At 34.7% G+C, this 15,667-nt stretch overlaps 1 protein-coding gene across 2 annotated transcripts in view; it reads right to left on the minus strand.

The window, feature by feature from the left end:
* Positions 1-15,667, minus strand: part of LUZP2 (leucine zipper protein 2) — a 308,052-nt gene that overhangs the window by 53,929 nt on the left and 238,456 nt on the right. For both annotated transcript variants that reach the window (XM_081098525.1, XM_081098524.1), the window contains exons 6-7: positions 8,920-8,982; positions 2,726-2,788 (exon numbers count right to left, since the gene is read on the minus strand). In XM_081098525.1, the coding sequence (XP_080954651.1) occupies positions 2,726-2,788; positions 8,920-8,982 (126 nt within the window). The remainder of the gene's footprint in view (positions 1-2,725; positions 2,789-8,919; positions 8,983-15,667) is intronic.

Here is a 15,667-nt window from a genome sequence, read left to right on the forward strand (position 1 = left end):
TTACTGCTATCAAGATGAGTGGATGAGTACATTGTAGCAGAAACTGTTAGTTGCCTCTGATTAGTAATCTGCTTCCCTTTTACTTTATAGCAAAAAAGAAGCAATCTTTCACCAAAAAGCTGAAAACACTAAGGTCTCACTTCTTCATATATACAAAGTTTGGGAAGAATTCTTAATTTTTTTTCTCCTTTATAAAAATTATGACCCTGAAGGACAAGTGACCCCACCCCTTCTTCTCTGATTTTATACACAGTTGGATGAAGGCAGCGTATGCATAGGTCTTTAATCACTCTCATAATACAATGAGGATCCAAAGCTTAGATCAAGTTACTAGGAGTAAGTTGAGGATCATGACATGTAAACAAACAAATAAATGAGAAAATATGGGGCCCTGTTGACATTGCTTAGCTTCTGGACCAGTTATAAAATTCTCATGTTTCAAGACCTCTTGTTATTTTAGTTATCTATAGTAATAAAAGTATAATATGCTAATTAGACCAGACAGCCAAACGACCTCTGGACAAAGCCATGGCTGTGAGGGCTGAGCCCCTTGCACAAATTTCATGCATTGGGCCTCTAGTTAAAATATAAAAATATTCTGTTAAACAGGTTTTTGGGAAGGGTATAAACTGAGGGCATTCTAATTTATGCAACTCTTTGTTCTACTCATACACAATTCATCTGATTTAAAATGCAAGTGCTCCTCTCAAAGTGGCATGAAATAACATGGCTTACATGTAATGTTTCATTTTCAAATCATAAAGATTTTCAACAAGTCCTCATTTTGGTCATTTCTGAAAGTTGATGAATTACTAATCCATATTCAACAACTGGCATATTACAAAGAAGTAGACTGCTGAAAATGACCAGATCTCCTCATTCTCATCTCCCAACTTTTCTCTCTATAACTCTTCTATTTGAGAAATAAAATTCAAAAGATTTAAGAGCTTCATATTTCTGTCAGCCTAATACCTAAAACTTGTCAGCTCTAGGAAGTTGAATGTGTTTTATTATATTCCTGATTTTAAGTTAAACTAATTCACAGAGAACTAGAAATTTCTTTGCAAATGAAAACATACACCTATTCTTTTTTTCTATTTCAATTATTTATTGTTGATGACTGCAAAAAGCCAAGGCCAACCTGAATGTAAAAGTTAAGATATTCTGAGCTCAAGAGTCTTGGTCTGAAAGATTAATGTTAGACGGACAAATGCCTTGTGTTTCATACTTTTGTCTTATCTATTCATTATGTACAATGAGAAGAGTGCTGAGAAGTCGGGATTGGTAAGCATTAATGAGAATTAATTAACAGTTTTCTTGGTGTACTGGGGAATGCCCCGTTACAAATGAGGTCAAAGGAATGGCAGGGAGCATATTTATAGAAGAGCAAGTGGCAAGATGTGCCTCGCATAGAATGAGTATTTAATAAATATTGGTTGACATGAAAGGAACACCTTCCCATGACTCTAAGCCAAAAGTGAAGAAGACAGATAAGCCATTTATTACTGTTTTCAGTAAAAAACAAACAAACAAACAAACAAAACCTGCAGGATTTTCCAACTATTAAATAAAATGGGTAATTATCCCTCTTTAAACCTTACATTTGTAGATTGGCCTGATCAATCTCATGAAACCATTTTAAAAAAGCAATATTACACAGAAAGTCATTTGCTCTTATTATTTATTAAAACAAATTATTATTCCTACTACTATGAGCCAAATACCCTATTTTATACTGCATTTGGCAATGAAAATGTATCATAAGCACCACAATGAAAAGCACCTGCCTCTTATTTCCCATGCTCAAGGGAGCCAAAAATAAATTATTTGTAGTAGTTTGCTGGTATAACAAACTACAATACACTATGTAGCTTAGAACAACACAAATGTATTCTCATAGAAATGTATTTTCATAGAGTTCTGGGAGTCAGAAGTCTAAAAGGAATTTTATGGGTTAAACCAAGGTGTTGGCAGGGCTGGTTCTTTTCAGAGGCCAAAGGATGGAAATCCTTCTCATTGTCTTTTCTCCCCCAGCTTCTGTGGTCACATAACTTTCTTCTTATTTAGGCCTATTTGTCTCACACTTATAAAGACTTGTGAGATTATATTTAGGACCCACCTGGGCAATTTAGGGTAATCTTCCCATCTCAAAATTATTAACAATCAATATTTTCAAAGTCGTCTTTGCCATTATTGATCACATTACCAGGTTCCAGAGTTTACCAAGTATATATCGTTGGGGTAGGACATTATTCAGTCTATCACATCCACACCTTGTGGTAGATGTCTAACAAGGTAGAGGTCTTGACTTGATAGTCTTGTAAAGAAAAGTATCAATAACTAAAATCTATCAACAATGACTAAATATGAAGACTCTTGATAATAAAGTGATTTATGCAGGATCTCTGGAAGTTAAGGATGTAGGTAACCAATAAACCTCATCTTAGGAAACTTAGTAAATGCTCTCCCTAATGTAAATATTCCAACAGACAATATTCTTCAATGCTGAATTAAAGTAATTTATGGTCAATACTTTGTAATGATGCCTGCCTTTGATTAAGAAAGTAGCCAGGAAACCATATATGCATTTTTCTCCATTAATTAATAATGCAGTCAAATACAACACTAATTATTGTGCAAATCTGGAAATTTAAGCTAAATCATATTTTAAATAATTTATACACTGGGCTACCAAGTTGGAGGGGGAAAGGAGAGAGATGCTCACCTTAAACAATAAATCCTTCTTCCCATAACGAAGCTCCTTCAGCTGGGCTTGAATTTTTTTTGACTGTAAGAGCAGAAACATGAATTAGTGCCTTAATTTCATTTATATGTTTCAACTCGATGGTTAGCATTTCTTCAAACTTTACAAAATGAATTTTTCAGCCAAGCAAAAGAGTCCAGAGATTTTGGAAATGAAACAGCAAAGCTTAGCCTCCACTTTGGGAGTTGGTCATCCAGCTGTTTGAGGCAGGAAGAGAAAACCAAAGTCTGCTTCGAGGAAACATATTAACAGGTAATCCTTAAAGCAAGTGTCTTGCCGAAACCGGTTTGGCTCAGTGGATAGAGCGTCGGCCTGCAGACTGAAAGGTCCCAGGTTCGATTCCGGTCAAGGGCATGTACCAGGGTTGTGGGCACATCCCCAGTGGGAGATGTGCAGGAAGCGGCTGATCGATGTTTCTCTCTCATCGATGTTTCTAACTCTCTTATCTCTCTCCCTTCTTCTCTGTAAAAAATCAATAAAATATATTTAAAAAAAAAAGAAAGTGTCTTACTGTTCCCCCTCCCTCCAAAGAATTCCAGTCACCCAGGCACGCCCAACACTCTAATTTTAGATGCTAAGTATATCTCTTCAATTGCATGCCTCAGTTTTGACTGCTTATTTCAATTATTTATTAAGGTAAGATTAAATATGGATAAGTTTAAATTGACCACCAAATTTGAATTTGACATATGTCCGAGGAGAAGACAGCAAGCTAATGTGACAGGAAGTGAAGAGCATTTGCCCTTTAGAAGAATGTCATTTTAAGGGGAGCATCACAAATGTAGAAGTGCTTATAACAGAAATCTCTCTCAGGAGGTATATGTTTGGCTAACACATTGAAATATACTCTAGCAATAAACCACAGATAATGAATATGATTTCTGTTTTTCCAGGGCAGACCCAATTTCAAACATTCTACCTTAAGAACCTCAGTCATTTGTCCCTCTACATCTAAGATTATTGGTGTTGATTCTTCAGTAGAAGAAATAGAACACAAACAAATAGATTATAAAAGTCACATAAAAAAGATAATTGAAAAAATAGTTGAGTGGGAATATAAAACAGTACAGTCACTTTGGGAAACACTTTTGGCAGCTTCCAATAAAGTTAAACATACACAAATTGCATTATAAAGCAATTATTTATAGGCATTTACCCAAAAGAATATATAATATGTACATAAATGTTTATAGTATATTTTTTCGTAATAGTCAAATGCTGGAAAATACTACATGTGCATTAAACTGATTAACAGTAAATTATGGTACCTCCATGAAATGCAATATTAGAATACTGATTTTAAGAATGAATTAAGGGCTGAAACATGTAGCAATGTAGATGGATTTCAAATGCATTGTATGTAGTATATGAAAGAATCTAGTCATCAGAAGCTATGTTTTATATAATACACTTATATGATATCCTACAAAAATACAAAAAAAAAGATAGGGAACCCAATCATGTTAGTAGTTGCCATAGGTTGAGGATTAGTACTAGAGATTATAAAATAGCAAAAGGGAACTTTGGGAGTAATGAAAATGTTCTATTTCTCAAATATATATAACGAACCAACCCATTAAAACTGTATACTTAGATGGAATAAACTCTATGTAAATTATATCTTAATGAAATTCAATTTTAAAAGTAGCTGGCCACAGTACATAATAAAAACAATATTCTAATGGTACTATTTTATCCCAATAAATTCTGCTGATATAACGTCCCCCTTAATAAAGTCCGCTAATATTTGAAATGCTATAATTTTCCAAGCATACATTAAATGCATGAGTCTTCCACTGAACCAACTGCAAGTGTACTGTGATTGTTTCCTATTATATTCAGAACATTTCTAACCACGCAGGGTAGTAGAGTTTGCAAAATGGAAGACTGTGTTATAATGGTGCCATAATTTCTAAATTTTTATCCAATGCTGGAAGTACCACCAATTAGAGTATAAAATTGAAAGTGCTGTAAATGCAAGGTTCTAATATTAGAAACACAGTTTTCCATAGACATCCTTATTGTGAGCCATCTGCATTTTGTGATCTATTAAATCAGAAAGCTGATAAGAGAGAACAAAACGAAAACAAAATGAAATGGAAAGAAATAAGAAAGGAAGGAAGAAGAGAAGAAGAGGGGAGAGGGAGAGTAAGGAAGGAAGGAGGGAGAGGGAGCGGGAGAGGGAGAGGGAGAGGGAGAGGGAGAGAGAGAAAGAATATGAGGGCCTGAGGGACAGGAAGCAAAGGAGGAAGAGAGGAAGAGTTTGACTTCAACAATTCAGAATTATGTAATTAAACTCTATACTCAGAAGCAGCAAGGATTTGTGCTTTCTTAAAACCTAGTAAGGTTCCACTTCCACAAAAAGGCATCCTCTTTTTCTTGATATGATTAGTGAATGCAAAACGCATGGCCTAATGCATTAGAAGACAAAGAGCCATCTGTGCATACCTGGTTGGTACTGGCCCTTAAGAATGAAACTCACACCTGAGTCCTTACCCCCTTGAATTTATGCTTCTACTTCAGGACTCTACTCGTACATTTACTACAACTCTGCTGTTTCTCTTACAAAGATTCCTAAGTGACCCAAAAGAATTATATTTCAGACACAGCATCTCTCTTTTGTTATATGAACTTTACCTCCAAGACATTTCCCGGTTTTCATGACTATCCTTAATTTTGTGCTATTGATATTAGTAAAGGACTAATTCTGTTATCTTTCTCAACTACGCATGTACGATCAATTAGCATTTTCTCTGTGCTGTTGCAATCTGCTGTCCAGGACTCATTTATAGTCAGGACAGTCTCTTAGGAAAACACACTTTGATTTTGTTGTTGTTAATGTTCACCCAAAGATATTTTTAAAGGGAGGGAGAGAGACACAGAGAGAGAAACATTGATGTGAGACACATCAATTGGTTGCCTCCTGCACGTGCCCCTACTAGGGTTGGGAATTGAGCCTGCAAGTCAGGTACATGCCCTTGACCAGAATTGAACCTGGGACCCTTCAGTCCAAGGGCTGATGCTCTCCTCTGAGCCAAACAAGCTACGGTGCTTTCATTTTTTAATCCAAACTAATGTTGACCAATATCAATGGGGAATGAGAGATTAGCACTCCATTTGATGTGCATTTTTTTTTTTTTTTACCAACTTCACTTCTATTGTACTCTATATTTTAAGTGTTAGAAAGGACTCAGTTTAACCATTTTGGCAATTCATTTCTTATTGCATACTTATACTGAATGCTCAGAATATAATTTAAAATTTTCTTCATAACTTGGATTCATTATTAAAATATCAATTTTGTATTATGCAGTAATTCATTCAGGAACTATAATAAAAGCCTACATGTCTTTTTCTATATTAAATGAACATGAACAGCTAGATTTCTTGAGCCTAGTTATGGTTATTCAAAAATATATTTTTAGAATTTTTCATTACAGTCACTTATCACTTCTCTGCATCTGCCTATTCCAGTCTTCTTCTAATTTTCAGTAGTTAAAAAGCGAAATTCTATCTAGGCATCTGATGGAAAATAAGAATAAATACAATTTGAATGAGTGCATCTTTATTTTGTAATGCACATTAATATGAAACCCAGTTGACACTAACTGTTTTCTTTTACCTTGTTGGCATCATTTTGGAAAATTAGAATTTTCAGAGTTGTACTCTTCAGACAGTTCAGATATTACTATATTGGGCATTTTAGTAATTTTCTCTTAACTATGTTATCTTAAATGTAATTCTAAATGTTGGTGCCTGTGAGTCATGACGTTTTCACAAGTCCACAGCAAAATTTAAGTTTGTGATAATGGTGATAATTATGATGATTATAGTTATAATAAAAAGAAGATAAAAAAGGTGAGAAAGATAGAAGACATTGTTCATGGTAGAACATTTTAGCTAGGCTTATTTTTTCCCTTCTAGAGATTATTGTTTAGTCTGAGATCTTTCTTTCCATCAATTTATGTTCAAATATCATTTCTTTCATAAAGTAATAGTAATGATGATAGGATGGTACATGATACTTGCAGCAGGAGCTTCCATTATTTTTGATATTCTTCTGTGGAAAATTGAAATATTAGCAATCTATTGAGTATCAATAGGACTTGGACATTTTATTCATCTATGAATACCAAACATTTAGGGTCACTGATCTAGAAAACATTAATAAAAGTCATTACTCTTTTGTTTCGTTGGTGGCAATAATGGAAGAAATAATAAAAATTTCCATTTATATTGAAGACAAATTATTGTGACAAAATATAGACCTCCCTTATAATCCAAACTTAAATTTTAAATTGGATCCATAAAGAAAGAGATAGGGTAAATGTATAAGTCATAATGAATATATTCAATTTATTTTAACATTGTGTAATATTAATGTATAAAATATCTAATAAATCATAAATAAAAATTCAGAAATAATATATTCTCTAAGTAATAACATATTCAAAATAAATTAAACATTTTGAACCAAAGGGCTAAAACATACAGGTAGACCCAGGCTATTATTGATTGTTTCTAAAGACTACGGACACCTTCTCCTAAGAACCATTTCTCTTTCATTGTATGAGTATTATAGGGACCATAGGAACATGCCAGCCATCTCACAATATAGGTTCAATCCACGTATTCCTTATTCAAAACTGTTCTATTTGCTTACCATCCAGAAGTATTATTAAGAAATTGTATAGTAAATAGGTAATATTTTTAAAAATTTAGAAAATATAAACAATATAATAGTTGATCTCTATCCAAATATAAAAATACAATGAAAGAAATACTACAATCCATTCAATTTGATTTTTGCCTTATGGGGTATCAACCTGTCATTTCCATGTATTGAAAATTTATATTCATTTTATATACAATATTACTGTAAAAACATAAACTGGACTATTAAATTGCATGTTAGACTTTAACTTTAGTGTTTATAATAAGGACTTTTACATGTCCATCAAGAAGTGTTTTCACCTTATTTAATAAAATAAATCCCAAATTCTGGATGGACACATGACTACCAATCTAATGTCACTTTCTTTTTTCTTTTTTTTCCCCACTGATTTTTAGAGAGAGTGGAGAGGGAGAGACACAGAGAGAAAAACATCAATGTGAGAGAAACACATTGATTGGTTACCTCCCTCATAGGGATGGAGCCTGCAACCCTCACAAAGATCAAGCTGGCAACTGAAGTATATGCCTTTGAACCCAGGACCCTTCAGTTCCCTGGCCAATGCTCTATCCACTGAGCCAAACTGATTAGGGCCCTAATTACACTTCCCATTTTCCTTTCAAATTGCCTAGGCACGTGACCTAGTTTTGGCAAATAGGGTACAATGAGATACATGCCACTACTTCCTAGTTGGACTCCTAAAAGCAGTGACTGTGAGTCACTAGGCAAACTTTCCTGTCTGCTCTACTAGAAGGTAATAATAACAGGAAGAGGTTTTTGTGAACAAAAACTGGCTGCAATATTTAGGAAATGAAAGCGGTATAGTGCCAGCTCTCTGCCTTATGTCTAGACTGTTTTGGACAAAGGGGTCAACTTTTAACTTGTGTAAGCCATTGTTCTACTCAAACTGCCTTTCCTCCCACTTCCTTCACAGGCATGGGATCTGCATCATGTTATGAAGACTCTGATGCAAGTTCCTTATTATTCACAGATGTTTCCATTAATAAGTCCTTGCACAACTCATCCCATCTCTGTGTGTGCTTCTTGGGGAAACCAACTAACCCAGTGTCTCCTGTCTCCTGTCCTTGAGGTGTAAATAATCCATTTCTATTGATACCATCTCTACTATCTCCTTAATACCACTAAGAATTATTACTATACCCTACATATTCTACATTAAATCAGGGATCATAAAATATAAATAGATATGGGAGATGAGCAGTTAAAGAAATTGATTTTAGTTAAACCTGGATTAAGCAGAATAACTGTTTGCCCCTAAGAAATGCATGAGTCTTTTTTGGTTTTCTCTGGCTATGCAATATTAAAACATTCAACATATTACTAAAAGTTTTATTTACTTATTCCAATGTTTGCATTTGTGTTAGAAGGAGGAAAAGGTCACGAGATGTCTAAGTTAAAAAAAAAATGTCTAGCACTAATATTGTTTCTATCCAGTTGACACTAGAAGAGAAAATTTACTCACCTCTTCTGCACGGATGCCACAGAGCTTATTTCCTGACAAGAGTTTGTTTTTCAAGCTTTTATTCTGAGGAAAGAAATATAGTTTTATTGTTAAGAAGTGATCAAATATTAAGAATCCCTTTAAATATGTGAGCAGCATTGCATTTCTCTATGTTTTGTTCACAAAAAAGCCCTTAATGATATGAAATATAATAGATTTAGATAAATTGCGTAGAATCTGCAGTGTAAAAGATTGTTACTTCTATTCAATTAAAATGTGGAAATATTAGCATTAATCATTTAAAAAGATGGAACTTTATTTGGCCTTAGATTTAAAATCCGTTTTACATTTTATAACATAATTTTATAATTTTAGTTTCAAATCTGCAATTAATGCTAATTTCCAAAAGCACCCATCTAAACAGCAAGCATTTATTTACGCTATCATGTGTATGCTAGTCACCTTGGACCCTACTATAAAACAGCCACTGATCCATCAGGGTCTGCATTCCTTTTAAAGAAGCAGTTTTAGAGTCCTCTTCTATTCCTGACACCTGCATTGCTCTCAAAGGGCATCTTGATGCTCAGAAGCTATTTTGTCTTCCACGCCTCATAGGCATGCTCTCATTGCTGTGTACAGATACAGACAGATCAGTTAACCTTTGGATGTCACCTAGATTCTTAGATAAATGTTTGTTACTTCTGACATGAAAGCTACATGTGTCTAAACCCTTAGAGCCATTCAATAATTTCTGTCTCATTACATTCAGGCTTTTAGTCTTTGCCCCAGTAACTGAGTACCCCAGACTCCTTTTACAGAGGTGGCAAAAGTAGAGCAAAAACTTTGCAAAAACTCACAGCATTTTGACTTTGTAATGTCTCTCTGGGAGCAAACACTGCAATGGTAAGGTACATCTCCTGCATAATGACTCTGAGAGAGTCAATTTGATGAGCACCATGAGCAAATGGACAAAAATTTATGCAGAGTGAATGAGTAACTGAATAAATGGATACATTAAATTTAAGAGTTCTTCATTCACAATTCTCACCTGATTTTGAACAGTTCCTATTCTATTTTTCTGCCATACAAAGAGGAGGTACACCATTTCAGAATAACCATTTACCTATTTTTTCTCTTTAGCTATGAGCTGAAATTCTAAAACACCCATTGAGAATTTCAATACCATAAAATGTTTTACACATATGAGGAGGTACCATGATCCACACAATAATGCCTTTTTGCAAATATTTGTATGCATCATTGAGCACAAGATTAGGGCTTTTAAAGAGACTTTAATAATATACATTATTTCTGTATTTAAAAGCTTGTAATTTACAATAATGAGATACATACTGATGTGGTAAGTCTTCAGTGTTGCACAGATTGCAGGCTAAAAAATTCCCTTGTTTTCTTTCTGTTCACGTCTATAATGTTTTGATATATGCAATCTTAATTATTTGTAATGCAATGGTCTATTTTCTCTTTTTTACTTATTATATTATTTTGAACATAGAGCTATATCTCTAGAGATTTGATATTCACTTATATATTTTATCTCTTTAGTGCTATATTGTTTTAATGAGAAGACTGGTGAAACCGAAAAAAAGCCTACAGTTTACTTAATATTATTGTATTAATGTTAATTTTTTGGTTCAATAATTGTTTTATCATTCATTCTGATGTTACATTAGAGGTTTTGGATAAAGGTACATGAGAACATTCTGTATTAATTTGCCCTGTTATTTTCTATGTAAAAATTATTGCAAAATAAAAAGTTAAGATATATACAAAAGAACATTTAAATAAAAATAAATAAGAAAAAAGTGAACGAAGCACGTTTGAAATGAAGATGCATACAAACACATAACATCCACACATGATTAACTTTATTAAAAATGATAATAAGTTAATCTATTTACAAATTGGTAAATATAGTCTATACTACTTAAAATATGCATCTTCACTTAAAACTTTTCTTGTTTTTCTTGCCTTTTGTTCATTCTGTTCAATTCTAAGGCTACAGAGAAAGCAGTGAATAAAACATTATTTCACTGGAAATGTTTACAATAGTCTCGGACATCGCATTTGGATCAGCACTGGGAAGGCTGCCACTCCTCCACGTGGATGCCATCCAAAAGTAAGCTGTGATTTTACTGTGTGTCCGTAGTCTGCTCTGGCGGTTGGTAATTCTGGGCGATGGTATAAAGCAATATGTTTCCATTAAGCTAAATGTCATTTCCAGAGCTTAAGAATTACAGTATTTCACTGTTTTGAAACATAGCCAGAATTGGGGATAATTAATTATAATCACCCACAATGGGGCCAATTGCGGGACACAAGGGAGCCTTGCCAAGGCCCATACTGAGATTACTCTTAGATGGCATGTGCTTCAGCATGGATGGCACACAGCGCTGATGAGGGAATACTGGTTCCCAGGCGATGCATTGATTTAATCTTTCCACTCATGATTAGTGACTACTTTCTGAATCTCCCCTCCCCTTCAAAAAAGGCTTGATAGCATTTAGGTATTAAACACAGAGTTTTTACAATTTGGTAATCATACTTCTGTCATTAATTCTACCTTCTAAGTGAAGGATCTCATCCATATCAAACTTAATATTTTTATAAGATCTAAAGAAACAACTTGCACAGGTAATTATACCCAAAATTCCAGAATACAATTATGAATATGCCTCACTTGAGAGGATATAAATAAAGGTAGATTAAAAGAATCATCAAATGTTTAAATGTCTGTTCTTTCTTCATGTCATGCTTTCATCATCATTTCTTCTAATAACCGCACCCTGATTTTTCTTATGAGAAATATTTTCCATGCTAATTTCATGTGGCCATGTGACACAAACTCTACCCACTGCATCAAGGGAACAGAATAAGACACAAGAATCAGAGTATTGGTCCAGATTTGATAAAGTAACAAGGACATCCTTGATGAGACTGAAACATAAATATTTTATATATCGAGAATTAGGGAGAAAAGGTTGCTGAGGGTAACCACTAAATCTGAATTTATCTGAGAATAGACCTAACATAGACCAAGAAAACCTGGGTACATATAAATACTGAATTCAAGTGATGTTGTTGGTCCCTCTACTCCTCTTCACACAGCCTTGCTTAAAGCTAGTAGACCAGGTTTTTCAGTTACATTCTTCTAGCACCAGCCCTTCTACTCTGTTGATGCCATACTTAAATCTTTTTGACCACCCTATAAGCACATAATTCTGCCACTTCCTTAAGATTCAGAGTAGTGCCCAGGCTGGTGTAGCTCAGTGGCTGAGCGTCAACCTATGAACCAATAGGTCATTGTTTGATTCCCGGTCAGGGCACATGCCTGGTTTTGACCTCGATCCTCAGTAGGGGATGTGCAGGAGGCAGCTGATGATCAGTGATTCTTATCAATGATGTTTCTATCTCTCTCTCTCACTTCCCCTCACTTTTCAGAGTAGCAAAGGATCTCCAAGTAACCAAGATTATATCGAACACTAATGTCATAGCTTATCAGGATGTGGGCAGAGAACATATCCAAGTATTTTGCCTTGTCTAAAAAGAAAAGAGTTCTTGCTTAGCACCAACATAGGTATTTTTCTCCTAATTGGATGTTGTACAAATCTGGGGTAGGTTAAAACAAATGCTCCTACCAGCTTCTTGGGAACCCAGTTTGTATATGTCTCTGTCCTGCCTAAAAATGTCATTTATTATTCCCCAATGTCGATATGATAAAACTCAAACCTGATAGTAACAGAAAATCTTTCTTAATAAATAATACATTGGCTTAATCTAGTTTGATTTTTGCCTGTGAAATTAAAACATCCTAATATATTTTACATGGTGTCTCAATCCCAACATTCTGGGCTACCCAACAGAAAGAGATATAAACCTAGTATATCTCTATAATCTTGCTATATGGAAATGTAAAAACTCTGAAATTACTGTGAGTCTTGATTTTACAAAGTGCTCTAAAGTAAAATTAGGTGTTAATTGGGATTTTTGTTTGCAAAAAATAGAAACCAATAATGGATAAAACAAGCTAAACATGAATTTATATTATGAGGATTTTATGCAGAATGAAGTCAAAGCCTGAGGAATGAGGCTCAGAAAATACACAGGAACCAAGTAGGAGGGGGTATCTATAATTATACGACAGGAATAGAGTTACTGTGACAACTAAATGAGAGATTGTAAATCACTGTACTTAATTACAAGGTGGAATTATGAGGTCTCAATTTTCATGTTGTAAGTCAGAATCTGGGATCACTGAGGATCGTCAAATATAATAAAAGTACGTAAATGTGTTTATCACGTTATTTCCTGGATTTAAATAAGATATACCACTGCTGTTATGCAGCTGAAAACTATTAATGTCTTTAAAATGCAATTAAATGTGACCCTAAAGTAAAAATTGTCAAGAAACTACAGAAAATAAGAAATGTGTATGTAAATATTTTTTTTATTTATTCTAAGCCACATAAAAGAAAAAAAGTAGAATTTTAAAATAGAGAAAGATGAATTGTCTACAGAATAGTTTTGAATTGATAATGGAGAAAAAGGCCAAATGGAATGAACCATATGGAATTACTTCCCTTCCAACAAAAACAAGTTCACATTGTAGCTTCTAGAATAAGGAAGAAAAGTATATACAGATTTTTTTTTTATCTGTAAATACCTAAGTGCTTTAATATAGGTACATTGGTGGAAATATCAACCATGGGAAAATTTGCTTTAGTTTCAAACATTAAGTAGATGTGCCTATTTTGTAGGTATATGCAAATATATATATAATTTCTACGCAGTGTCTATAGCCAAAGTGTCTAATCCAGGGGTCCTCAAATTACGGCCCGCGGGCCACATGCAAATACAAATATTGTATTTGTTCCCGTTTTGTTTTTTTTTTTACTTCAAAATAAGATATGTGCAGTGTGCATAGGAATTTGCTCATAGTTTTTTTTTTTTTTTTTAACTATAGTCCGGCCCTCCAACGGTCTGAGGGACAGTGAAGTGGCCACATGTTTAAAAAGTTTGAGGACCCCTGGAATCTGTACTGATTCAAATGCTGTTTCTTAGTAAACAGTTCAGTATGATTAATATTATTCACTTCCCTAGGATGTTATACTTCTTTTTTAACAGAGCAATCTAGATTCTATCTGACTTAATATGTAGAACAAATTGAGCTGCACTAAAATTACCAGAAAATTAAACTCCCTAGTCGCTAGTGGGAGCAAGATGAAGGTTCTTGGGGTGCTGCTGAAATAAGCATTTTCAGAAGCCCCTGTGGGAGGGTGGGATGTGGAAGAAGGCTTTATTTGCGTGAAGTTACATTTCTTGGGTTTCAAAGTTCCCTACCCCTTAAGCCAGTCCTGGAAAAGGGGCAGCTGGAGTTCCAGCAGGGCCAGAAACAAGGCCAGTGTCCAGAGCCTCCATTCTATGTTTGTAGTCGAGTGAAGTTCAGCATCCAGGCCAAATTAAAGCCCATTAGTCTATTTTGTGGAGTCCAGCATGGCTGTGTGCCATGTGAGAGCAGGAGAGCGCAAGCCCCTGCCACAGGAGAGCCAGGAACCCAGCGCATGAGAGAGAGAAGAGAGAGAGAAGAGAGAGAGAAGGGAACTTCGTTTGTTAGGAAGTTTACATATTCAGGTTTATCTCCTTGCAGTGGCCATGCCCATTCTGGCCATTGACTCACATTTAGGTTTGATTGACAGGCAGACAGGTAGGCATCTTTTCACGTCATTCAGATCTTACTGGGCATGCATCTAAACTGCCTTTGTCCAGTTCCTTCCCCCATCAACCAGAGGAGAACAGACTTGAAGAATGCTAAATGCAGCTTTTTGGCAAAGCTCCGTAAATGGCTTGCCTATATCTAGCTTTCCCTTTCCTCCTTTCCTGTTAAATAATAATCAGGTTATTACAATGGCATCACTAAGATGTTAACACTAGTTAGATAGTTTCTTCTGGATATCTGGTCAAACCCTACTTGAGCTTGGTTAAAATTGCAGGCCACAAGTAAAAATAACTGTTTAGTGTTTATTATTGAACTAAAGATGCTCAGATAGACCAACAGAGAAGTCTGAAGAAAAATTGACGCTAAAATCAAAATACTCTTTACTTAGGGTCAAATGCATCAGCTACTACCTTTTGCTTAAGCAGAAGTTTGCTCAGTCCTATCTGAATGTTTAGTCATATACCTTAAACATTAAGGATTCTTCCAGTATTCTTTTTCTGCTTATTTAAGACTTAATCCTGCTAAAGCAATTGCACTCCAAGTAATTGGGCATGCTGTGAGAACAAGGACTGATAGTTCTACATGGACTTTCTCCTTTGAAAGGAAATTATGTCAGTATTATTTTTTTGCATGTGAATGATTCATTTGATCTTGGAGAAAACATCTGTGTTCAGAGTGCATTCTGAATGCCGTGGAGGAAGCAGCTGCTCATATGATGATGCCAAAGGATCTCATGGCAAAGTTACCTCTCTCTGTCTCAGTTTTGGCCTCTATTTGTGTCAGAATATTTACCATTAAAGTCAGAGCCCTAGTTTTGATTTGATTCATTTTATCATTCATCCATTCATTCTTCAAATATTAAATAAGTCTTCCTGTAACCCATGTATAGTGCATACAAAAAGACATCGTGGGTACAAAAAGACATTTACATACAGTATTGATGTCCATATTATGTCATTAGGGATTGCAAATTAAAACAGCAATGAGATTCTACTACACATAAATTATAATGGCAAAAATTCAAATTACTGACAA

The sequence above is a fragment of the Myotis nattereri genome (genome assembly GCF_964212035.1).
Source record: "Myotis nattereri genome assembly, chromosome: 9".
Lineage (NCBI taxonomy): Eukaryota > Metazoa > Chordata > Mammalia > Chiroptera > Vespertilionidae > Myotis > Myotis nattereri.